This window comes from Geotrypetes seraphini, chromosome 18, assembly GCF_902459505.1.
Source record: "Geotrypetes seraphini chromosome 18, aGeoSer1.1, whole genome shotgun sequence".
Lineage (NCBI taxonomy): Eukaryota > Metazoa > Chordata > Amphibia > Gymnophiona > Dermophiidae > Geotrypetes > Geotrypetes seraphini.
The window spans coordinates 8,705,613-8,732,839 of NC_047101.1; the positions used below are offsets into that span (position 1 = coordinate 8,705,613).

The following is a 27,227-nucleotide window of genomic DNA, read 5'->3' on the forward strand; positions in this document are numbered from 1 at the left end:
CACTTTGCAGGATTAATGAATAGCAAGGTTTCTTTAAACCAGCAGAAGACCAACGAAGGCAGACATTAAAATCAAAAAGCAAAGATGTGGAAGGGGAGGGGCACAAAAAGTGAATGTCATCTTCATAGCAAAAGACTATAGCCTCTAGATTGGATGAGGGTAAGAAGGGGTGCCAGAAAAAAATAGAGAAGAGGTGAGGAAAGTTCCTTGATGGACCCTCTGCCACTAGAGGGCATGCGCTCAAACTCAGAGGCGGGAAATTTCATGGCGACATCAGGAAGTATTTCTTCACAGAAAGAGTGGTTGACCGTTGGAATGAGCTTCCAGCGCAGGTGATCGAGGCCAGCAGCGTGCTGGACTTTAAGAATAAATGGGATACCTATGTGGGATCCCTACGAGGGTCGAACTGGAATATCAGTCGCTAGGTATAGACTTAAGAGGATGGGTCAGTAGGGTGGGCAGACTTGATGGGCTATAGCCCTTTTCTGCCGTCATCTTCTATGTTTCTATGACTCCACAGGTTGGTGAAGGCAGGCTGTGGGCAATGTGAAAATGCAATTGAGGAGGAAAGGTTTGGTTGGACAAGTGAGCCCAAGAGATTAGATTGAAGACAAGAGTACCAATATAGGATGCTACTGACCTCTTCCCACTGGATTGCTGTATTGTATAGAAATAAATAACAGCCTATAAATTTCAGCCTTCTGTTTGGTCCCAGGGTTTTGTGACGATAAACAGCTTGCGCTGTCATCTGAAAATATCTAGCAAGCTCCAGCATATAGACAGATGTAGGCATTGAATTTATGCCTAGATTATATATTCTGCTAACATACCTGATAACTTGCACATGTTTTAACATGAAGTGTACAGAAGACGTAAATTGTGGAAATAAATTATTCCTATGCATGTAAAAACTGCCCATCAGGATAAAATGGAACATTCACATACCTACTGTGCCTGAAATATAACTCCTTAAGCTACCAAATGAAAAGTGTGAACTAAATGCAAAAATAATAAAATGCCGATTGGAGAAATAAGTGGCTCAGCCATTTCAATCTCAGCACTCACAAGAAAGATGTCCAATTGAGGCATGGACTTTATTCAAGTTTTTCTGTTTTTGCTATAAATTGGTGTGGGGAATGGCCCCAATTTACCTATTACCTCACTTCAAACTTTTCACTCCCACAAGGACAACCAGAAATCGCAACCTCTTTGCTTACCCGAAGATCATAGGTTGAAAATACAGAACCTTTCTGGATAGAACTTTTAAGTTTCAAGCTGCCAGACAGCAAACCTGGCTAGGCAACTTCACCGACAAAACCAGGCAGACCTATGGTGCCTTTCAGAAAGAAATCAAGACAGCTCTATTCAAAAGATTTATTTCCCCCCCCCATCCTAAAACCTTTCTCTTTACATTGATACTACACTCTTCACAAATGTATTCTGTTCTTCTCTTGACTATTCAGTGTTTTCCTCACCACCTCTATTCTATAATTCGCTGACCATCCAGCCCTTTTGATGTAAAATGCTTAAGACCATACTGTAACCTATTTGTAACCTGTAAACACTGATTACTCAGTGACTTCCTACCTGTTCTCACCTTGTAATTCGCTGATTGTACAGCTCTCTTTCACTGTAAACCGCCTAGAAGTCGCAAGATTATGGCAGTATTGAAAAAATAAAGTTATTATTATTATTTGTTTTTGCTCAGTAAATGGTACTCTTTAGTGGTTAGAGACCTACATTCTCAGGTGCACATGGGATATCTAAAGGTTGTTAGGTATCCACTAACATAGATCACTGCCTGTGGGTAGGTTATCGTTAGAGTTCAAGATTATTGTGGACCTGGGTGGATCTCTTTGTACAGCAGTGTCCAAAGCATAGAATTACAAATAAATTAGGAGGATCCTACGTTTAAAACCATTGGACTGAAGAAATTTTTGAGGGTCCCTAAAGTCTTCTTTTTTTAACTTCTCTATTTCTAAGCTCTCTGAACTCTTAACTACAAGCAAACTTTTCTAGTGGCACACTATAGTGCTCTGTTAGAAATGAAAAAAAATTTGAGTTGCTATGGATTATAGTAGAATAGCCAGTAATGTGTCACAGTTATGTGTTTGTATTCTAACAGTGAAGTAAATAAATAAACAGGAACAAAAAATAGCACATTGCACAGGACACCACCATAATTCAACAACTTCACCAGCGCCACTGCTGAGAAGCTAAAAATTTAAACGTAGGAAAAAGCCTCAGATCTGGAGGATTTTTATGCCCATGATGCTTGTGAGTTGAGCCAAGTTAACATTGGCTCTCTCCGGTCTGAGGCTTTTTCCTTCGTTTAAATTTTTTTTTTTAATTCTTTATTGATTTTCCAAATATCAATAGTGCAATACACAATATATAAACATATAATAAATCAAGAAAAGCACATTCATCTTACAGACATACATGAGCAACCATTTTATCTCACCCACCCAGTGACTAATCAATAAAAACACAAATACATAGATTCTTTCAATAACCTTTCCCTATTTAAAATAGTAATGTAATCCCACTCTCTTCCTACCCACCTTGATGTATGTATATACTCAAAGGGCTAAAATTAAGATAGAAAAAGCACCCCCTCCCTGGATGTATGTGGAAATAAAAATTAAAGACAACTGTAATGAAGTAATAAAAGACGTCAATGGGCCCCAAACTAGTTTAAATAAATTGCTATGCCCCATCATGTCAGCATTCATTTTCTTATACCTATAGCTTGAGCATAAATTCACCCACCAAAAAGGAAAATTGAGACGATCATAATTTTTCCAATTACGGGTTACCATCCGCATGGCTCCGTTTGAATTTTAAGCATCTCAGCAGTAGCACTAGTGAAGTTGATTAATTATAGTGGAGTTCTGTACAAGTTGCTATTATGTGTTTGTAAACAGCAGTTTTATTAGTAGTAATACCACTTGCTATTTGTAGCTAGTCAGTTGTTTTAGTTAATGCTGTATGGATGACAGAGTAATCATCAAACCCATTTCTGCTGGTAGCAGTGCTTAACACACACAGAACCAGACTACCTCTCATTCCCAAGTGAAAACTAACCAACTTCACTCACCCCTTACAAACATGGAAGATTATAAAACTGTCAACCTGTAGACATCAGCAACCAATGCAGCAAACACTTAATTCATAAGGATCAAACTTAGAATATATTACCTCTACAAATAGGTGTCAACAAACAGTTTGGTTTTTAACAATTTCTTGAAGTTAAAGCAGTTAGTCATAAGCCCCCAAAAGAATCATGGCATTCAGAATATTACATATGCAAATCTGTTTAATTTAAGACGAACAAGAGATTGAGGCTGGGGACTATGTTGATGTAATAGGTAAATTCTGAAATTTTAATGCAAAAGAGACTGAAAATTCAAAGTTTTGTGTAATTGAACTCTGGAATTCATTGCTGGAGAATGTGGTGAAAGCAGTTAGCTTAACAGGCTTTAAAAAGGTTTAGATAATTTCCTAAAACAAAAGTCCATAAGCCATTATTAAGATGGTTTGGAGAAATCCATTGCTTATTCCTAGGATGATTAGCATAAAATCTGTTTTACTTCTTGGGATCTTGCCAGGTACTTGTGACCTGGGTTGGCCACTGTTGGAAACAATTCTTATGTGTGTTAGCAGACCGTAACTGCCATACTGAATAACTAATGGCATGGAACCTGGGAAGAGAATGGGTAGGGAATGCATTTTCAGTTAATACACAGTAGCGACTTCCATGTTAACTATTAAATTGGCAGGTACGGCAGAGCAGTTAATGCACGTGCAATTAACACAACCTTGACAGGTGTGTACTACACAGTTAATTTTTTTTGCAAAAACTAAATAGCCACACGTTGAGAATATCCCCAGGTTGAGCTTTAGTGGTTACTGTGTTAAGTTTGACAGTTATAGAGGAATTGCATAACCTATGCTCATCTTAGTAACTGAAGCCCACTTCCTCTTTCAAAAAAATAAAACAGGGAAGCGCAAAGCATCTTTGCTGGGGGAGGTCCATCTTTACACTAGCCAAGGCTTCAGACTTACATACAGCAATATCTCTTTTGCCAGATCACCCTTCAGCACTATCTCAGTTTGAGCTACTGAGATTTTTGTAAATGAAAGCACAGCTATCCTGCGCTATGCTGACTCTCCTTCAGAGCTTCCTTTTCAGCCACAGGCAGTAAGTAGGCAACAGATTTGTGGCCCACGATATCCATAACTTTTTCACATGAACTGGTGCCTTGAGTCCTATGATTCTCATTTTCATGATGATGCTGGGACACTCAGTCTATCATGTTCCCATGTATGGGACTTGGTACCCGCAGAGATGGCATCTTCCAGTCCAGACTGTCCTATGCCATCTCCAGAAGATCATTAAATGAAGTCATATGTGTTGCTAGTAGACACCCAAAATATTTGGGGATGCTGCTGACACCAGAGATATTTTTTCAGGGGGGGGGGGAAGAGAGAGGGTGGCGGAGCTGATGTAAAATGCTGCAGCTCTTTGTTTTTAAATGTCATTCTTCCTGTTAGTGCCTGACCTTTGGCCCTAATTTGCATGCTTATTGCTTATAGTAGAGAATGGCACAGGGACAAATTTTTCCCCATCCCCATGGGAACTCATTTTCCTGTCCTAGCAAGTTATTTTCCTGTCCCTGCCCCATTCCTGCATGCTCTGCCTCATCTGTAAAAGCCTCAAACACTTTAAAAACATAAGTGTTCAAGGCTTGTGCAGTTAAGGCAGAGCTTACAAGAATGAGGCAGGGACAGCAACAAAATTTGCTAGGACAAGGAAATCTAGCTTACAGTATGCAGATGTATTTTCAAATCTCTAATTTTGCAGTATAGCTGCACCATGAGCTGTCTTTAACATGAGGCTTTCTGCATTGGCCACAAAGAGTGTTGGTGTAAAAAGCAAACATATTCCAGACATATTGTACCCTATATGCAACAAATGTGTTACAGCTGAACTGTAATTCGGGTGGTACGTATGGTAAGCTTAAATTAAATTATTTTTTTAAGACACCTTCAACAATAGAAAATCCAAACAGTGATCAAGGCTCAAGTCTGTAAGACTTTTACTGAAAAACACACACTTGTTCCAAAAGTTATAGACAGAAAACACTCATATATGTACCCTGTCCAAACTATGTGAGCCAACAAAGCAAAATCAGTTCCTAAATAAATATAGTCTAATGACCCTGGCAATAACTTATGATCTGTTCTCCAGAGATAATATAAAAATAAGCAAAGTAGTACAAGTTAAAAACAAAAGTTCAAAAAATACTGAGGCGTTTTCCTGACACTGGAGGGCTTGCCATCAAAATGTATTTGTTTATATTCTGCAAAATTACCTTAATGGTCCAGTGTGACTTTAAAAACATAACTATAATAGCTGTTTCTAGAGTATTAAGTCAAGCAAAAAAATACATTCACAAACTTGATCAACAAAAATGTTGTTACGAAAGCTCTTATTCCCCTAGTGGTTTAATCTCAGATGACAACATGTTTCACAAAAACACAGTTTGGTATGTAAATTTAACAACATTAAAATTTTCCAGAACCCATCTAAGCAGTCTGGGAAAATTATAAGATGGCTCAAAAAAGCGTGTGCCCTTGGAAAAATTCTAAAAATTAAGTGATTTGATTGTTACGTGACATTCAACTGGCAACCAGTTCAGCTTTATCAACAATGCCATTAATCTTGCTGATGTATTTTGAAGCATTATAATTTTGATATTTAACAATAGCAGTGAAATTTGAAACCTGGCTTCTGTAGTTATCGGTGGGTTGTTCTAACCATTATGTTACCTCCACTTATGGTGCCATATGAGGTCACCATAAGAAGCAGTCTGATTGGGAGCACGTCTGAGGAGAGGTGCCAGACGTCAGTCTCTGTCTTTCTCAGGAAAGGAGAGACAGTCTGCAGAAGATATACAGACATCTGTCCATCCAGGAGAGCAGAATTCCCTAAAGGACTGTTCTTCTGTCTTTGTAAACATAAGGAGTAGAGAAGAAAGAATTTTTAAGAGGAGAAAGAAAAAAATATACACGAGATCCCTTCACTTGGCTAGGCAAATAGAATAGACTGAGGCAAACTAGATTATTTGAATTTCCATCAGTAAAGGGTTGCCAATATAAAAGATTTTTGAATTGAATGCTGGCTTATCAGATGGCTTTTTAGGATCGTCATTTTGGCACATTGAGTCTAACATCTGACTCATTTATGCTGGGAGAATGTCCTGCATATGCTCAGAAAAGCCTTGATGGAGAAATGAAGGTTTAAGTGACTTGTCCCAAGTCACAAGGACTGTCAGTGGGATTTAAACCTGGCTTTCTCAGTTCTCAGCCCAGTGCTCCAAAGGCTTGGATTTTTAAATGTGGTCTTTAATCACCAGACAAACACTTAGTGGCACAGCAATGAGGGAAGTAACAAGAACCTGAACAGGATTGCTGTAGTGTGCAGTAAGCCAAACTTTGTGGTCTTGATATGTCAAGATGTTTTTGTGTTTATGGAAGCGGCCAGATAGTTAAGGGCAGAATTGCCAGAGGAGAGCTGCTGCACCACTGGAAGTCTACTCCATTACATGTGCTTCTTCCTTACTTTAAGTTGACCACTGAATGTAACTCGGGGGTAGAGACCCTCACCTGGGCTTGCTGAACCTCATGAGTTTGGATGGTAGAACTTCCAAAAGCTGGAAGGGAGCAACCAGAGGGTTAAAATTTACTACTACATTAGAAACTGAAAAACTATGCAGTTGTAATACTACAAGCCAAGCCACCCTACCATATAGTCCTACCAGCATTCATAAATCCTGCTCTAGTCTGGGGAAAATCATCACTAAGTAGTGAGAGCAGGGTCATAACTTGTTCCGAGGCTGGGAAGGGGGAAGGGAAGTCAGTGAAACTGCTCAGAGGCTCAAGCAGTAAAGACAGCCCCACCAAACTAGGGTGCTCGTGTAGCACCCCTCCGGTATTGAAATACTGAGTCATGCTTGAGTTCCCTTCCCTCAGAAATTGTCATAAGGAAGATTTCCTACATATAAATTTCATCATCTTGGGCCCATTTCTTTTCCAAAGAGAGTGAAGGCAATTTAATCTCCATGCCTGTTCTGACTTTGAGCTTTCTACTAAGATCCAATCAAAAGGAGGACTTCGGAAAGCTCTACTATTCATGGGTAACGTGGGCACCTCTCCATGAGGAAATGAATTGCCAGTTGCTTTTAGAATTCAGTATAAAGCAGTGATGATATGTCACCAGTTCCTTTATGGTACTAAAATATGTCTACTTATTTACCAAACAGATCATTACGATCTGAGAATTCAGCTTTGCTAAAGTCAAATGTTAATCCAAAATATGTTGAGACCAGTTCAAAAACCTTCTGTTGTGCAGAAGTCAAATTGTGGAATTCACTTGTTAGCCAAATACGGAAACACGGTGAAAAGGGCATATTTAGGATACTACTTAAAACACAATTGTTTGTAAATGCCTTTTTCTAGGTATTGATTCCTTATGATTGGTGATTTTTGAGAATCTGTAATAATCTGTATAGGCCTTTTGGCACTGATTTCTCTATTGCTGACTCCCTGAGGACTTGTTTTATTTTGTTTGTGAGTTTTTAATCTTGTTTAAATTTATGAATGTATCATCATGTAAACCGTTTAGGATTTAGACGGTTTAGAAAATTTTTAAATAAAAAAATGCGAGAGCTAATTTCACATGGACAACCAAATGACTTTCAGCAACTATGTTCTATTCCTATTTTTGGATTTAACTTGCACCTTCTACTGAACTCGGCCAAACTGAAACCTAAGCCTTGAGGTGAAGCTGTGACACTCTGTCTTGTTCTTAAATGTACTTTTGATCAAAAGTATTTCCAGATACCAGCCAGGATGCTTAAGCCAATGGTGTATTACATTTCTATATGGAAAAATCCTAACCTTTGTATATCATAACTGTGCCATGATATTACACAAATCTATTTGCACTTTCATATATGATGTATTGACAAGCAGAAGGAAAAAGAGGCATCGTACATGTCCATGTCTCTTAAATATCTTGATTTCTATGCAAATATAAGCCATAAAATAGTTCTAACAGAAGTTAATTTTACAGCATGTCCTAGTAACAAGTACTGCTATCCATGACTGTAAAGTGCCTGAATATATAAGCAAGTTATTTCACATTTTATTATTAGGATTTATTTACTTTTTATTATTAGGATTTATTTACTTCCTTTCTGAAGGATTTCACTCAAGGCAGTGTACAGCAAGAATAAGTTGAACATAAGAACTGCCATCTCCGGATCAGACCTTCAGTCCATCAAGTCCGGCGATCCGCACACGCAGAGGCCTAGCCAAGTGTACACCTGGCGTAATTTTAGTCACCCATATCCCTCTATGCCTCTCGTAAGGAGATGTGCATCTAGTTTGCTTTTAAATCCTAGAACGGTGGATTCCGCAATAACATCCTCTGGGAGAGCATTCCAGGTGTCCACCACTCGTTGCGTGAAGCAATAGACAATTTCAGCAGCAAAAATATTCAAATTACAATACAAAGTATGGCATAGTATGCTATATTACGAGGGGCGTTCAATAACTTATGTACCTCAGTAGAAAAGAAGAGAGTTTTCAAATAATTTTTGTTTTATTTTTCAATTTAGTCCCCTGATACAAGTAGCTCCATACACTTCATCCACTTTTCCTGCAATGACTTTAACCCCTTTGAAAGAATTCTTCGGTTTGACCTTCAAACCAGGACGTCACAGCTTTCTTAACATCTTCATCACTTGAAAACCGATGTCCATGGAGATTTCTTCAAAACTCGTAAAAGGAAATAATTCGAGGGAGCCAGATCAAGACTGTAGAGTGGATAGTTCAGCTGCTGAAACCCATATTTATGGATGGCAGCCTTTGATTCTCATGACGTGCACCAGCGCATCGTCATGAAGAAGCAGCGTGCCTGCTGTGAGTTTTCCTCATCTTTTCTCCTTCATTGACTCCCGCAAAATGATCATTGTGTTGGCGTAACTGTCCCCGGTTATGGTCGTCTTGTGTGGCATGAACTCCACAAGCAAATGTCCTTCAGCATCTCAGTTGCCATGACTTTGCCTGCAGATTTTTCTGTCTTTGAACTTTTTTGGGGTGTGGGATGACTTGTGCTTCCACTGCATTGACTCCATTTTGGATTCAAGATTTCTTTGATAGACCCAAGTCTCATCTCTAGTCACCAAATGATGAAAAAAATTCACTTGGTCTTCATGGAGCATCTCCTAGTTCTGACAGCACTGGAGCCACGTGGCTTTCTGACATGGCATCAGCATTTTTGGAACCCATATTGCACTTACCCTGGACATGCCCAACTTTTCATGAATTATTTTCCAAACTTTACCTGCCGAGACGGATTTTATTTCTTCAGCTATTCAGGAAACCGTAATTTGTCTGACAAAATTATATCCTCTACTTTCTTGCGCATTTCTGTGGAAGTTGCTTCCACAGGCTGGCCAGTGTGAGGGTCATCTTCAATGGACTCTCAATTCCATTTAAACTGATTGCTCCAAAATTTTACTTTGTATGATGATGGGACAGACTCACCATAATCTGCAGTCATGTGTTCATGGATCTCCTTTGGCTTTTTCCCTTTGTTTGTGAGAAACTTTATCACTGAACTGTGCTCCACATCGAGCAGTTTCTTAACTTGATTCACACGAGGACTCTCCTGACATCCTGTCTCTTGGAATGTTAGACTCGCACTGAGCCACAACCATGCATGAGTAAACTTGAGACGTCACAACATGTACGGGCTTGTTTCAACACGCTTGCTACTTTCTTTCATACTTAGGTGGACACATTATTGAATGCCCCTCATACAATGTCAACACGATATGTGATAAAACATTTTAATAGCATAGGATGTAAGCAAAGATGGAGCATATAGACAGAGTAGCAGGAATTAGAAAATAAGGGGACTGACTAATTTAGGGCCTCTTTTACAAAGCTGCTGTAGTGATCCTGCCACGGTAAATGTACTGAAGTTGAATATGAGGTTAGAATGGTGCTTGAAATGTCTTAGGGTAGGAGTGGATACATTCAGGTATTTTATCATATTTCTCTATCTGTCCCGGAGGACTCAAACTCTAGAGTACCTGGGGCAATGAGGGGATTACATGACTTGCCGAGGATCACAAGGATTAGCGAGGGATTTGAACCCACAGCATGAGGGTGCCGAGGCTGTGGCTCTAACCCCGGTGGCTGGTATCTCTCCTTGTGTGTGTGTGACTAGCAAGTTTCTTCCAGTAAAGGGCTGGTTGAAGAGCCAAGCTTCCACCTGCTTCCTAAAGTAGAACTGGTTTTATGTTAAGCAAAGCCTTTCATGGTGTGCATTCCAGAGGGTTGCTCCATTGCAGACTAGTTGGCGGATATCGTGTGATGTCTTTTGGAGAGGATATGATTAGGGATACGCCCTTGGAGGACCTTAATGACCTTGGAGGTATGTAGAGGGAAATCCTCTTTTTCAAGCAATCTGGACCATTTCCTTTGAGGACCTTGAAGATCAGTCACAGAATTTTAAATTTCACCCTGTATTGTAGTGGTAGCCAGTGATGGTTTTGCAAAACTGGTGTGATGTGGTTACGTCGCTTCCAACCTCCTATTAATCTTGCATGTTCAACGCTAGGATGTGCTGCCTGCACAGAAGGTAATTTAAGCTAAAAGTTTTTTTTGCTAAATCCCAACAATTTTAGGACTTGATCTACAAACAAATAAGGAATCAAAGATGACCACTTCCAAGATGAATTACATGCAACACAAACCAGTTGCAGCAAAATCAACAGGAAAGTGTGAAGTAGAAACACAATTCAAAGTGAGGGAGGCATTTCAAAAATGCCTTCAGTTATGACCAGCCCTTTATTCACACTACAGATTACAAGTACGTTTGAAGGTTAATTTCAGGCCCTCTGTGCTCAGCATGGAATTTGTTATGCGAGAATGTGGTCAAGGCCAGTCCTATGGCTGGATGTGAAAAACTTTGGATAAATTCCTAGAGGCCAGGCTTATTAACAATTAGTTGCCTTAGGATAACTGGGGATGAGCAATATGGAATGGATATTCCCTTTAACATTGGCAGGCCACTATTGGAGGCAGGATACCGGCTTAACATAATGCTTTGTAACTTTATTTTAGGTGTCACTGGATCATAACCTTACACAAACACAACCTGTTTACATACCAGTGATGCAATTTTCCAATAATACCTACACACACATTTTCCTTGCTACTTGTACTGTTACCTCATTCACTTGCGCCGTTTACCTGTAGAGGCTTGGATTAAATTTAAAGGGAAGAGGGAATGGGGACTTGTATACCGCCTTTTTGTGGCACTGGGATTTGATCTCACAACCTCAGGGAGCAGAGGCAGCAGCTCCACCAGTGAGCAACAGAATGATAGTATCTAAAAGTAGCTATGGGGTGGCTATTCTATTCTTATTTATTTATATTCCGCACTATTCTCACGATAGATTCTAGGCAGATAACAACAAAAAAAATATTATGTCCATACAAGATTATTTATTTAACAGGTTTTAATAAATTTCTAAATATATAATTAGAAACTTTGCTTAGTGCAGTTGGAAGATCATTCCAAAACTTTGTTCCCATAAATTCAAAAGATTTGTTAATTAAAGATTTAAAACGACCATATGAACTTACAGAATAACAAAGCCTCAATCACAGTTTATACCAGGAGGTAGCTATATTTAATGGGAAAGTTATATACGTCATTAAACCTGGTCCGATTCCCTGCAACAATTTTTATACAAGTATAACCAATTTAAAATTTACTCTCTTCTCAATCTTCCTCCTTTAAGGGATACTATTTGACAGCTCCAGAATCGGCTGAAATTAGATTTCTGGACTATCAATAAGATTAAATTGAATAAAACTTTCACCTCTTCATTCTCATATTTGGCAGTCTCAATAATGGAATGGGTTGCCTCTCTCAATAAGACAGTTAAATGAATATTTGGTGTTTAAGAAAGCAGTTTAAACTGTTTTATTTCAGGAGAATCTGTTGCCCAAGTCATGATATGCTTTTGGTTTTTTGAATGAACTAAAAAGTATGTCGTAATTTTCAGGACTGTTTGTCCTAGTTCCTCTTAAGTTTGTTATCCGTGATGAGCTGAATTGGTATTTTGTGGGCTATAATAACTAAGATAAGATGCGATACTATTCATTATGGGGTAATAAGAGCAGATAATTTCTTAAGCATACCATGCTGCAGAACTTCGAGGTCACACACAAATCCTTCCACAGAAATAAGAGGGGGGGGGGGAAGGGAGGTGGTAGAGATGAAAACGGTGATGGAATTTAAAATAGCATTGGATGAACGCGGACGATCTCTAATTTGAAAATGAATGCTATAAATTAGAAACTAAGGCCAGTACCGGACAGTCTTGCATAGTCTGTGTCCCGTATATGATGATTCGGTTTAGGATGTGCTGGGGAGGATTTTGATGGAAGCTCGAGTAATTTGGAGCATAAGCACAAGGCTGGCCATACTTTACGGTCTGTATCCCGCAAACGACAGAATGGTTAGGATAGGCTGGAGTGAGCTTCAGCAGCAAATTCGGTAGTGGGACTGACTTCTAAGGTCTATGGCCCAAAAATATTTAATCATATATGTATAATGCGTGTGACTATTAGGCAGACTGGATAGACCATACAGGTTTTTATCTGCTGTCATTTACTATGTTTCCAAGCTACTGTGATCACCCCCAAATGCACGCACGCGCACACAAAAAATGCTGGCTGCAGTTAAACACTGGGGCTCGTTTAGCTGATTAGCATGTGCGGAATGTGAAGAAGCCTATGGGAACTAAATGGGCTTCTTTGCATTCAGTGTACTGTAATCATCACTGTTTTGTAACATGTAACCATACTGGAGTTGGGTATTATTGATATAACAATGTACATTTGTTATCCGCAAATAAGGCTCATTTGGGGTCTTTTTCTACTAAACTGCAGAAATATTTGTACTTAATGTGAAGCAAATTCAGGGGGTGTATCCTGCATTTACTTTTCAGGACAGACAGCTCTAATTCTGGTACCAGTCATATTTATTCTTTGAGTATTTTCTGGAGTAGCCTAGGGTTACAGAAGTCTGAGCCAGTAGAAGCTAAAATCCCAGTTCTACAAAGGACCTTGGCAAACCACTTCACCTTCCATGATAAAGGTAAGTAAATAGTCCTAGGGCTGGGCCCAGAGCACTATGGGCTGTAACTAAATCTTCATCTTCGTATTCCACCCTCACCCATTCTATACTTGCAATAGATGGCAGAGACAATATTGCAGGCCCTTTGTGCTATCGGCCCAGGTTTGTTATGCAAGCTTAGTGCTGTGACTCTGCTATCTGGAGTGGGTGGCACAACTAGCTCCCTCCCCTTGCACAAACCCCACAGCTACCGATACAACCCTCAACCTCCAATTTCTCCCTTCTGAATCACACCTGCACCCACCCACTCAATAACCAAGCCCCAGGACTCTCCCCCCCCCCCCTCTCCCCAATTCCCATCAACAGCCTCACTCAATGCGCCCTCCCTGCATGCAAATTTATCTCATGCAAGCACCACGTTCTAAAAACAAAACAATTGTTTTTGTGAGCAATTATGTACCTCATAAACTCTGTGAGTGATGCTCCTAGAATGTATACGCGATTGTTCATGTGATTAGCAGGAACGTAGCCCCTCTCTCCCCTCCTTGGAAAACCCTGCACCCTCCCCAGGGTTTACTTGGGGGTTAGAATTGGTGGAATGGGACACAAGGGTGAACTGCTACAGTGTTAGCCCTAGGCCTACTGAGGGCCCAATTCATTAAATGGTGCCTAAAGCTTTCGTGGCAACCTAAGGTACTCAATCCTTTTATTCACTCAAGACCTGACATGTGCATGTTTCAGCCATAAGGCCTGCCTCAGGGATCTTATCCTCAGTACAGAACACTGTGTTTTCAATTAACCTCTTATAGTGAAACAATCAAAATCTAATCAGCTATGTGTGAATTCGATTCAGTGTAGACAAGGCATTGTTCTCACACACAGCTGCTTAGATTTTGATTTGTTTCACTATAAGAAGTTAATTGAAAACACATGCAAATGAGGGGAAAGGGCATGCAAAGTAGGAAGGATACGATTCACTAAACTTTTTCAGGAACACCGGCTGGCCTGGCTGATCAAAAAAAGGAACTGGTGGGGACCAGTTGCTTATGACCTTTCCTGCTCTCTGCCGACTTCTGCCTTCCCCCGCAGGTTTAAAGCGAGTTAAAACCATGGGCTTGCGAAGAAAAAGTTAAAAAAGCAGCTTGCAGCTCTGTAAGCATGCGTAGGTCATCTACAGACAATGACGATGGTCTGTGCATGCTTCAGGATCGCTCACTAGTGATCTGTGTGGTTGGGGGGGGGGGACGTTCCTCCGATTGCCCCCATTTGCATGCTGACCCTTTGTGAATTCGTCAACCTGCTGTGGATCGCCCACGGATTGGGCAGGTTAATGAATCTAGCCCTAAGCCTTTTATATAAGTTAGGTGACTAATTTAGGTACAGTTTATAGAAAGGGAGAACAGGTCTTGTGAACAGTGGCTTAGTAAGGGAGAGTGGACTACCCCAGGCGCTTCTCCGCCCCCCATGCCACACTCACGCCCTCCCTCCCCCTGTACCTCTTTAAATCTTTGCCAGCACGAGCAAATACCTTACCTCTTTATATGTTTGCCAATGTGAGCAAATTCTTTGGCATGCTGCTGGCGCTTGCCTGGTTTCCCTTCCGACCTCACTTCCTGGTCATGGGGCCAGGAAGTGATGCCCGAGGGAAAGCCAAGCTGGAGAAGCCGCTCACGCTGGTGAAGATTTAAAGAGGGGGGGGGAGAAGGGAGGGGGGGTGTGTGAGCGTGGTATTGGGGCAGGCCGCCATTGATTGTATAGGCTTTTATTTTATTTATTTATTTATTTTTGCAGTTTAGCTCTAGCTAGATAGCCAGGTATTTCTTTGGTACCTGGGGCAATGCATAACTCACCTTAGCCCAGGTGCTGGCTCCTGGCTCGAGCTGCCCCTCAGTCAGCCTGGCACTGCCAGCTGCCGAGTGCCTTCCTTTCCCGCCTCCGCTCGTCGCGCGCCCGAGCCTCAGCGCCGGGGCCCCCCGCGCGCGCGCGCGCATCCCCCTGCAGCCGCCGGCCCCGCCCCCTTTTCCACGACGCCCGCGCCAGCCCCCCGGCCGAGGCGCCACACAGAAGCGGCGCTCGAGCCATGCGGGACTACGACGAGGTGACGGGCTTCCTGGGCCAGTGGGGGCCCTTCCAGCAGCTCATCTTCTTCCTGCTCAGCGCCAGCATCATCCCGAACGGCTTCAACGGCATGTCGGTGGTGTTCCTGGCGGCGGCCCCCGAGCACCGCTGCCTGGTGCCGGCCGGCGCCAACCTGAGCGAGGCGTGGAGGAACGTCAGCATCCCCAAGAAGCTGGTGGACGGGCGGGAGGTGGACAGCATGTGCTGGCGTTACCGGCTCGACCGCCTGCGCGACTTCTCCGCCCGGGGGCTGCTGCCGGGGCTGGACGTCAACGTGTCCGAGCTCGAGACCGAGAAGTGCCTGGACGGCTGGATCTACAGCCGGGACGTCTACCGCTCCACCGTCGTGACGGAGGTAGGGGGACGACAAGTTCCTGGAGGAAAAGTCCCCTGGGACTCGGGAGCAAAAGCAAAGGAGTGGAATGGGCAAGGTCTCTGCAAAACTGTGAGCCCTAAAAATGGACCCCCATGTTTGGGAGAAACGCTCCTTCCTCAGGGGTCCGATGGATGGCATAAAAGACCCTTTTGGTTGCAGTACCCACCAGAAGGAGAACTTCTGGGCTTGCGACCCCTGAGGAAGCAGTGTTGCTCCGAAACATGGGGGTCCGCACTCCAGGCACACCACAGCCATTTTTACGGATTACAATTTTGTAGACACCTTTCCTAAAGATTTCTGCACCTTGTCCAATCCACTCTGCAGTCTTTTTTCTTTGGTTTTGGTGTTCGCCTTTCACTGCAGACCTGTTGGATTTTTCTTTGTTTTGCCTTGAGGTACTTGTGACCCGCATTGGCCTCTATTGGAAACAGGAAGCTTGGTTAGCTGGACCATTGGTCTGACCTAATGGGTTATTCTTATGTCATAGACTTCACTCCTCTGACTCTGTGCACTACGAGAGGGTCAGACACATGGTGTTTAATTGATCATGTATTTTGCTGTATCACGCTTTCTACACACTATAGTGTTCACTTTCAAATCGCCTCTGTCTCTCTCGTTACCCACCTGTGATGGTTTGGAAACCTCCAAGCTGGAGGAGCAACTCCACGTCGGTATTTTGAATGGGTTGGTCTTGAAGGTCTACTACAGGGGTGCCCAAATGGTTGATCGCGATCGACCAGTAGATCGCAAAGACAACGTCGGTCGATCGCATTGCCTTTGCGATCTTGTTCTTCCTGCTTCCCCGAGCCAGGCCAGGTGCGTACAAGCGCCGCACCCACAAGCTTTCACCTCTGACGTCGGAGAGGAAGTTCTGGGCCAGCCAATCGCTGCCTAGCTGGCCTGGAACTTCCTCTCCGATGTCAGAATTGACGTCGGTGGGTGGGAATGCTTATGGGCCTGGCGCTTATATGCGCCAGGCCTGGCTCAGGGAAGCAGGGAGAAATCGGCATGGTGGCTTGGGGGGGCAGGGGGAGAGAGAAAGAAAGACAAAAATAAAGAGGGGAAGAGAGACGGAAAGAAAAGGGGGGCAGAAAGAAAGAAATATTGGATTTACAGTCAAAAGAAGGAAGTGCAACCAGAGACTCATGAAATCACCAGACAAAAAGGTAGGAAATATGATTTTATTTTCAATTTAGTGATCAAAATGTGTCTGTTTTGAGAATTTATATCTGCTGTCTATATTTTGCACTATGGCCCCCTTTTACTAAACCACAATAGTGGTTTTTAGTGTCGGGAGCTGCGAGGGGCATACAGCGCAGCTCCCTGCGTTAAAAACCGCTATCACATTTTAGTAAAAGGGGAAGGGGTATATTTGTCTATTTTTGTATAGTTGTTACTGAGGTGACATTGCATATTTTAAAGTCATCTGCCTTGACCTCTGATAAAAACCCCGAAATACAAATGATAATTAACATTTTCTCTGCGTACAGTGTGCTTTGTGTTTTTTAAAATTTTATTGTTGGTAGATCATTTTAACTTGGTCATTTTAAAAGTAGCTCGCAAGCCAACAAAGTGTGGGCACCCCTGGTCTACTATATAGCAAATGTCTAAGAACCCTCTCCGCAGGGAAATAAAGATGACTAAAATGTTGTGTCAGAGTGATAAAGCAATAGCTAGCTGGCAATGGTGTGATTTCTGTTGGGTAATAGTAAAAAAAAAAAAAAAAAGCAATATTATGCATTATTTACCCCATTGGCGTTGCCAGACAGTCAGTTCTGGGCGGGCCTGAGCCTAAAGTGGGAAGACATCTTTCTCTCTTCCCCCCCCCCCCCCCAAGCCTGTGCAGAAGCCTCTTTTTCTCCCTCCCTTTCCACCCCCTGGCCTGTGTACTATCTGTTCAAGTTGCTGGCAGTGGTTTGGTTTCATGCCCAGCAGCTACAGGTCGCCGGCAGCAGTGTGGTTTCAGGCCCGGCTGCCCTGTAGCTAAAGGTTACTGGCAGCGGTTTGTACACATAAAATGCAAATTGTCAGAGGAAGGCTTCTGGGTCAGCCACTAGCTGCATATACAAACTGCTGCCGGCAGCCTGTAGCTACTGGGTGGCCGGATCTGAACACAAACTGGGCAGGTCCCTGATTTACCCTTAATATATGTATTTTTTGTAGCACTGCTTAAAGACATCATGAGATAGCAAATAATCAAATACATGCAAAAGTAGCTCATTACGCAAGCTGGGGGGACAGGGTTTTTTTTTCCTCCTCTACACTAGGTGCGTCTTATGGTCAGATGCATCTTATAGAGCGAAAAATACAATAATTTCAGGCTTTTTATGTGAACTGAAAGTATCAGTGGGGAAAAAAAAATCACACTTCTTTGTTACTACAAATTTTTTTAACATACATTAAAATTTTAATACATGAGAACCAAAAAGGGGGAATTTAGATTAGATCACACCTTCCTTAGAAGTTGTACATTAATTCATATGTTAATATGTGAAGTAAGTTTGAAGTTTATGTTTTGAGATTAAACATAAACAATTAAAGCCTAATGGATGGCCATCCAAATTTTTACAAAAATGTAAAATTAGCAAAAACTTACAAGGATTATTAAAACTCAATAAAGGGCAAACTGGACACAAAAGGGAAAAACAATAAGAGGATATCTCATTAGAAAAAAGAGGAGACGGGGGAAGGGACAAACCAAAAGGGTGGGAAAAGGAAGAAAAATAGGAGGAGAGTGAGAGAGAGAGGGGAAAAAAAAAAGTCTAAAGAATTGGAATCGGAGGCAAATGTCGAGAACTAGATTTTGTTCATGCTTTTGGTGTTTTGTTTTTTTTATACGGTACCCAGCTACAGTAAATATGTGCCATCAAATGAGTATCCCTATTATTTCTTATGTTTATGTTCTTGTGGTTTTATATCCTGCCAAATTTTCCCAAGTGATGGCGGGTTACAAAATTCATCAAGGCATCATAAAATACTAATCTTGGTACACATCCATAAGTGCAGTTACAGCAACCTGTGTGGTAATAACAGTAAATCAGTCATGTACAAGGGAGTGCTGAAAAATTCTCAGCCCAGCCAAGAAGAGAGTGAAGTGGAGCCATAAAACTTACAGGTTGTTCCACGTGTTTGCCCTAAAGTTCAACACACTTGGCACATTGTGTCTGACGTTTCTGTAACTTTCCAAAAAATACTCTTGATGTCTGGTCACTGAAATACTGCGTGGGGAAGGGACACTGGTCAGACCACTGTGTGAACAATTAAATATAGAATTTCAGTAAAATTTGCACAGGTATAAATATAAATAAAACATGGCAGACATGTAAAGTCCTTTGTAATAGAGCATATACTGGGATCCAGTATATGCTCTACTACAAAGAACTTTGGGGGTCCAGTATATGCTCTATTACAAAGAACTTCTTACCCTCATCTGGGCACCCCGAAGATCAGCCTCCTCGTCTGCTGGGCCTTGAGCATCTGTCGGGGGGGGGGGGGTGCCCAATCACCGGGGGGGGGGGGGGAGTGCCGGATCGTGGAGGGGGGTGCCAGATCACGGGGGGAGGGTGCCGGATTGGGGGGAGGGGGCGCTCGTAAATCGAGCCATGCTCTGTTTCCGAGGCACCGATTTTGCAAATGTTTTGCTCGCTTTGCAAAACACTCGCAAACCGGTGCACTCGTAAACCGAGGTACCACTGTATTGGTATTAGATCCCTAGTATGTGTCGAATTAGGATAAAAACTTGTATCAAAAAAACTTGTACTGTAACTATGGCAAATTGTAATCTGTAAACTGTATATTATGTTTATCCCAGGACAAGCAGGCATGATATTCTCACATGTGGGTGACATCATCTACGGAGCCCCGATGCGGAAGCATTTTCAAGCAAACTTGATTGAAGATTTAAGTTTGCTCTGCTGCTCCACGCATGCGTGCCTTCCTGCTCCACTAGGGGGGCGCATCCCCTCGTGGTCTCCAGTTCAAAATTTTCCGCTGAGCCTAGAAGTCGTGTTTTTCCAGGCTCTGCCCCAACTGCCTTCTAGCACCGCGATTTCTTGTTTTTTCATCGTTTAAGTCGCTGTGCGCAAAAGTTTTACCTTCCTCAACTTAATTCCTGCTTCGTTTGATCGACCCGGAGGCTTCCGGGTCCCCGTGGCCGCGTGGCTACTCGAGCCGCGGCCACTTTCGATTCTATGTCCCGGCCTTTGACCGGCTTTAAAAAGTGCACCCGGTGCGAGCGGCTTCTTTCCATCACAGACCCGCATCGCCGGTGCATCCTCTGCCTGGGGGCCGCTCATCCAACCGACTCCTGCCCCCAGTGCGCTACTTTCCAGAACCGGGCCCTCCGTCGAAGGAAAGCCCGCATGGCGGATCTTTTCGCCCCAGACCAACCCTCTACATCGGCCTCGAGGTCGGCCCCGGCCCCGAATACCTCGGCATCGCCTCGAGACTCGACTCCGAAGTCCTCGGGACAACAGAAAGCCTCGGCTCCGGGTAAGTCCCCTCTTCCCTCTTCAGGTTCTGTACCAGTGAAGAAACCAACCTCGGGGACACCGGAGACGCATGGTGTAGTAAACTGTATATTATGTCAACCTGTAATCTGTTCTGATCTCCTTAGGGAGAACAGGATAGAAAATGAATTAAATAAATTTAATTACTTTCCTCTTGCACGGCAGGTGTAGAATGACTAATTGTTTTCTAGTCAGTTCATGTTTATCCTGTTCTTTTAAATCTGAAAAAAATAAAAAAAAGAAGAATTGCAGCCAGAGAATAATATTTCCCATCCTGATTCTGGGGGCTGTTTTCAAGCTTAGCTTTCATGACATCTGTATTGTAAAATGCTAATTTTCCTGAAGTCTGCAAATGTCTAGATCAGGGGTAGGGAACTCCGATCCTCGAGAGCCGTATTCCAGTCGGGTTTTCAGGATTTCCCCAATGAATATGCATGAGATCTATTTGCATGCGCTGCTTTCAATGCATATTCATTGGGGGAAATCCTGAAAACCCAACTGGAATACGGCTCTCGAGGACCGGAGTTCCCTACCCCTGGTCTAGAGGTAGTGGTGGCCTATTGGGTCTCTAGGGAGGGAACAGGGAGGTGGTAGGAAAGGGAGCATAGGACAAAAAAAAAAAAAAAAAGAAAGGAAAATAAGACAGTTTGAGTATGTTTGAGCTGTTTTGACAGGTTTCTGGAAGAAGTGCTGTATAGCAGTGTTGTTCAACCACCGGTGCACGGAAATTTCCTGCCGGTCCACAGGGCCAGCATGCGCATCAGGCCCAAAACAGTGTTCTTCAACCGCCGGTCCACGTCTTCGAGCCAGCTCCCTCTTCCTAACTGATTCAGTGCACAAAGCCACAGGCAGTGGCTCCTATCGGCCTCCTGCGCGTGAACCGGGAGCCGCCTCTCTGACGTTGCAGCGTCAGAGGGAAAGCTTTCAGATGAGGCACGGGACGTGCAAGGTGCAATTAGTACTATTATGGGGGGCGGGGTCTGGGGTGGAGATTGGGTAGAGATGGGCAGGGTCTGGCCCACGACTTAGCTCAGTGTTCTTCAGCCGCCGGTCCACAAAATAATTATTTTATTTCTGCTGGTCCATCGGTGTAAAAAAGTTGAAAAACACGGCTGTACAGATCCTGTTTATACTTACTCTCATTTCTGAACTGAGATTATAAGTGAACAAGGAATTCCAAGGGGAGATACGATTACGACATCCTGAGTGGTATAGAACGGGTACAAGTGGATTGAATTTTTTTTTTTTTTTTTTTTTTAATTCTGTTAAAAATGACAAAGACTAGGGGTCACTCAAAGTTACAGGGAAATACTTTTTCTCTCGGAGAATAGTTAAACTTAGGAACACGTTGCCAGAGGTTGTGGTAAAAGCAGTTAATGTGGCTGGTTTTAAGAAAGGTTTGGACAATTTTCAGGAGGAAAAGTCCAGAGTCTTTAACAGTGGCATCTGGATAGGCCCTACTGTCGGCCTATATACTCACACCCACCTCCTTACCATCATAACCTTCCCCCACCCGCTTTACCACAATCACACTACAGGCTTTATGATGGTAAAAATAAAGCCGCAGCTCAGTTTATTAATCCATAACACATAAAACATATCTTAACTTCAATTAATATCATATCAAAAGAGCTCCTCCTGAGCTACCAAAAATAAATAGTTTTCAGTGCCCTGGATCCCGCCACCACAGCAAGGGTCAGAGGGGTGGCATGTTCCTCATGCCCCTTTTATCCGGGTCACCTGACCCACCCGGAACGGCTCCTCGACGTCCCGACGCTCATCACCTGTTGAGCCCCATGACCCAGTAGCTCGGGAGATCCACCCCCCACCCCGAGCTACCCACATCTGCCACAAACAACGGGCGGGCAGGTGGAGAAAAAGCCGCCCTGGAGGACCCCAGAAGGAGCCGAGTCCTCTAGGGTACCGGCTTTATGACTTCGCCCCCATGCCCTTTCCTGCCTTCCACCAATCAGTTTTTTGTTTTTTTTTTAAACCTATCTTGACAGGCCCACCACCCAGTCCGTCCCCCAATTACTTCCCCCCGCCCCCTAACCCGATGGGCGACACGAAGGCTCTACCAGCCCCGTGTTATATTCCGCCCATCGACAACGGGAGTCTCGTGCTTCCATTTATTGAAACAGACATGGGGGAAGCCACTGCATGCTCTGGATCGGTAGCATGGAATGATGCTACTATTTGAGGTTCCAGAATCTTGCTATTATTTGAGAATCTGCATGGAACCTTGATGCTCTTTGGGGGGTTCTAGAATCTTTTGTTACTCTGGGATTCTAGAATGTTGCTGCTACTAGGCTAGATTGACAATTGGTCTGACCCAGTAAGGCTGTTCTTATGTTCTAGCATTTTTAATGGAATTGGTTCTTTCATTTTCTTCTTATGTAGCAGAGCATGGAATGTTTACTCCAGGATCTAGTAAGAAATAAGAAATACTAGTCAAGTATGGTCTTGGTTCACAAATCTTCTCTTTTTTTTTTTTTTTTTTTTTAACTGCTGTTCATCAGCGATGATGGAAGATGAGGCTTTCTCTTCTATATCTTTCCCTTTCAGAGTTTGGGTGTGTGAGAGGCACCCTTGAGGTTGGAGCCTGTCCAAATTTGCCAGTTCATCTTCTCAAGTGTTCAGAAAACAGCATTTTATAGATGTCAGATCAGAGCTTTTGTTCTTGGTTAGATCTACAGAAACGAATTCACGCACTTGTCTCATGAAGCTTGGATTATTGTAGTTCATTTTGGGCCCCTTTTATAAAACAATGGTAGTGATTCCCCTGCGACAAATACAACGCAGCCCATTCAGTTCCTATGGGCTTCATTGTGTTTCTCGTGCCAGGGCTCGCCACCGTGTCTTTGTAAAAGGGGCCCTTTATTTGAGCAATCGTGAGACCTGTATGGCCAGAATACCGCAGCCCAGTTAAATGTAGAAAAATCTAAATTTTGATATAGAGCTATTCCATTACTGAAGACTTCACAGTGGCTGCTTTTGAAAGCTAGAATGTAGTTCAATATTTCGTGTCTTGTTTTTAAGATTTTGCCCTTTGCATATGATGTCTTTGGGAATGGTCAGATTAGATTTCACATCCAAACGTTTGATTCTTAGAAATAAGTTTGAACTTCCTGCAACAGTTTTTACTCATTTAATTTCAATTCTGAAGAAACTGTTTTACTATTCTCTTCCCAGCTATGTGGTATGAAGGCAATTATTTCAGATTTCAAAACCTTCTGGAAACTTGGTTATTAAACTCTCTAAATTAGTTGGCTATGATTTAGTTTGAATGAAGCTACGATATTATCTGAATTAAATATTCAGAAAACAGCATACTATGAATTATTTAAAAAAATGGATGGTTAACAAGACTAAGGATGTTATAATGCCTCTGTATCGCTCCATGGTATGACCTCACCTAGAGTATTGCATTCAGTTCTGGGCTCCTTATCTCAAGAAAGATATAGCGGTACTAGAAAAGATTCAAGGAAGAGCGACCAAGATGATAAAGGAGATGAGGAAAGACTTAAAAGGTTATAGCTCTTCCGCTTGGAAAAGAGATGGCTGAGGGGAGATATGACTGAAGCCTTCAAATTTCTGAGTGGAGTAGAACGAGTACAAGTGGATCGATTTTCCATTCTGTCAGAAATTACAAAGACTAGGGGATACGCAATGAAGTTGTAGAGTAATACTTTTAAAACCAATAGGAGGAAATATTTTCTCACTCAGAGAATAGTTATGTTCTGGAATGCATTGCCAGAGGGTGCATTAAGAGTAAATAGCGTAACTGGTTTTAAGAAAGGTTTGGACAATTTCTTGGAGGAAAAGTCCAGAATCTGTTATTGAGAAAGACATGGGGGAAGCCACTGCTTGTCCTGGATCGGTAGCATGGAATGTTCCTACTCCTTGGGTTTTGGCCAGGGATTAGCCATTGTGAGAACAGGCTACTGGGCTTGATGGACCTTTTGGTCTGACCCAGTAAGGCTATTCTTATGCTCTAATAATTGTCACCATTTGATTGAATGGTCTCTTCTGAGTTTGGTGCACCACTTGTGTTGTGATGGTAACAAGCCCACTGTTTATCGCCTAAGCAATTGCTTTTGATTGCAACGCTGGAAATATTATGCATTGTGCACACTAATTTTCATGAGATTTACTGGTATATACGAGTACAACCAGTATCATTTAATGAGGTCCCAGGACTGATTTGAAAAATTCTACCTTGGAATACATGACTCCAACCCGTCATTTCATGTCCTTGCTCACCCGTACACCTCCTGTCGTTGAATGTGGCTCTTGTGGATCCAAGGATGGTCTTCACGGCAGATATATTGTACGACATCAATTTGCATCTGTTTGCACTCACTGATCTCGGGCGTGGTAGCTCGTAGATGGCTGTGGCTTAGGTGCAGCAATGATGATTAATTTGTAAGACGTGCTTTAGCAGATTTCCCTTCCATTGTTATCTGCTCTCTTAGTGAAGATCCGGAGAAGATTAAGGACTTGAGGTGGCCAGGTGATGGAAGGAGTGCAGCAACTGTCCTGTGCTCGCAGGAGGCCAGTGTGTGAGTAGAGATGCCATTGGGGCAGTTGAGTTGCACCATGCCAAAGCTTCCAAAGTTTTCGCAACACATACTGAGAATCCAGGCGTCCCCCAGAATTTGACACTAACAAGGGGCAGGGTCTCTGGCAAAAGCTGTTGAGAAAGGCTGTTGTTGTTGGGGCATTTTTTTTTTTTTTTGCATAGCAATTTTACTAGTAGCTATCTCATCATAACACTGGAGTGATTATGAAAACATGGGACGAGCGGAGCTTGGCGTAAGCTTCCGGCGCTGCCATGTTGAACTTTCTCAAGCTCAACGAACTGAAAACCAAAATGTTATGGTTCGGAAACTTCAGCATACTACCTCACAGTGAACTGGTCAACTGACAGTGGGAGAAGAGGTCAAAATAGAGAGATGCTCAAAAGTACTAGGGGTTTTCCTAAACTCAGATCTCACCAAATCAACGCCCTAGCCAAAAAACTCTTCTTCCGCTTCCGACTTGGAACAACGTCCCACTTCATCTACGACAAATAAGATCATACTGTATCTTCAGGAAGCGGCTAAAGACTCTCCTCTTCTCCTCATCAACGCCCTAGCCAAAAAATTCTTCTTCCGCCTCCGACTTGGAACAACGTCCCACTTCATCTACAACAAATAAGATCATACTGTATCTTCAGGAAGCAGCTAAAGACTCTCCTCTTCTCCTCATCAAAGCCCTAGCCAAAAAATTCTTCTTCCGCCTCCGACTTGGAACAACGTCCCACTTCATCTACAACAAATAAGATCATACTGTATCTTCAGGAAGTGGCTAAAGACTCTCCTCTTCTCCTCATCAATGCCCTAGCCAAAAAATTCTTCTTCCGCCTCCGACTTGGAATAACGTCCCACTTCTTCTACAACAAATAAGATCATACTGTATCTTCAGGAAGCGGCTAAAGACTCTCCTCTTCTCCTCAAACACATAACGACAGCCCTAACCTGCCTATATTACCTTGACCGGTGTTCATGCCCTCAGTAAGACTTTCTTGTCAGGAATCCACCACATCTTATTGCCATCCATCTTGTTGTAAACTGTATCTCTCTTATTGTAAACCGCACTGAATCCCAGTTGAAATTTGTGGTATAAAAGAAACGGTATGGTATTGTGCGGTCGGATGCCTGTCTCCTGTAGTAGTTTCTGAGCGTCTGCCAAGCAAGACCTAGGAGAAGGAATGGAGGGACAAAAAAAACGTGCTTGGGAGGACTCTGTGGAGCAGAGTGGAAAGCCTATGCCTGGGGAGCCATGTGTGTGGGGTGGGGGGGGGGGTGGATAGTTCAAAGAACCTTACTTATCTAAGCCCTGATGGGTCACTGGAATAAGGGAAAGAGGCGAAGAGACCTACCTCAGCCTTGTTTAACCTTTCAGTCCGGCCTGCCTCCTTAGACCCAGACCCCAGCTCTTCCCCCTAATACTCCTCCAGAAGCAGACTTCAACTTATTGGAAGTGAGGAAGAGGGAGAGCTGCTCTGCTTCCTGGGCCTCTCCTTTCATGCCGGTGGCCTGAAAAGTAGCACATTTCACACAATCTGAGGGCTTGATATTCAGCCCGTGGCAGTCTGTGTTTTGCTGACCACTACTGGTGTTACACCCAGAAATTCAGTGGCTTATTGAAGTTCTGAAAGCTATTTGATGAAGTATTGCCTGAGGCAGAGGTCAAACATAGCCCAACGGCTCCCGTTTTGCCACTTAATGGCCTTTTCAAGGGTTCATCAGACTGTCTGCTTTTTTTTTTTTTTTTAATGCACATCCTTCCTCTTTTCAAGCTAACTGATAGCTCGAAGAGAGGAAGGACATGCATTAAAAAAAAAAAATCAGACAGCCCGATGAACCCTTGAAAAAGCCATTAAGTGGCAAAACTGGAGTCGTTGAGCTATTTGGATATCTGCAAATTTAAAAGCTAAGTGAAACCTTTCTGCCTTATACAAAAAACGATTAAATAATAGGCAATTAATAAGCACTTATTGTGAGGAGGAGGAAAAACGGGTCGATGATTAACACTCGTAACCTGATAAGCTTGATATAAAGAAAAGGTTCTTAAATCCAAGTGGGTTTCCGAGACCCTTACCTCCTTATCCGTGGGATTACACATATGTTTGGATTAAGTGATTTGCCCAGTGTCACAAGGAGCAGTGCAGGATTTGAACCCACAACCCCAGGGTGCCGGGGCTGTAGCTCTAACCACTGCACCACACGCTCCCCTAAATCAAATGTTCCCTCACCAGTTAGTTGATCAGTGGTCTCCTTAGTGCCAGAATTGCTGAGCCCATGCACAGGTTTTCCTCCGCGGGAGCTCCTCTTTCAGTTTGTTTGTTTTTAAAAGCCGAGGTGTTTGTGTCAGGTTTCCTAGTCGGGGTATGCATGGGGACATGATCTGGTCCCCATTCACTATTGATCCATCTTTCGTCCCAGCGGGG

At 42.9% G+C, this 27,227-nt stretch overlaps 1 protein-coding gene across 3 annotated transcripts in view; it reads left to right on the plus strand.

The window, feature by feature from the left end:
- The first annotated feature begins 15,117 nt into the window (after window positions 1-15,117).
- The window catches only part of LOC117351910 (solute carrier family 22 member 4-like), a 67,424-nt gene continuing 55,314 nt past the window's right edge, over window positions 15,118-27,227 (plus strand). For 2 of the 3 annotated variants that reach the window (XR_004537525.1, XM_033927780.1), the window contains exon 1: window positions 15,120-15,704. Coding sequence is in view for 2 of the 3 variants with exons in the window: in XM_033927780.1 (XP_033783671.1) it covers window positions 15,312-15,704 (393 nt within the window). In the remaining variant the exon portion in view is untranslated. Of the gene's footprint in view, window positions 15,705-27,227 lie in introns of all 3 variants that reach the window. The other variant, XM_033927781.1, reaches the window with a different exon arrangement.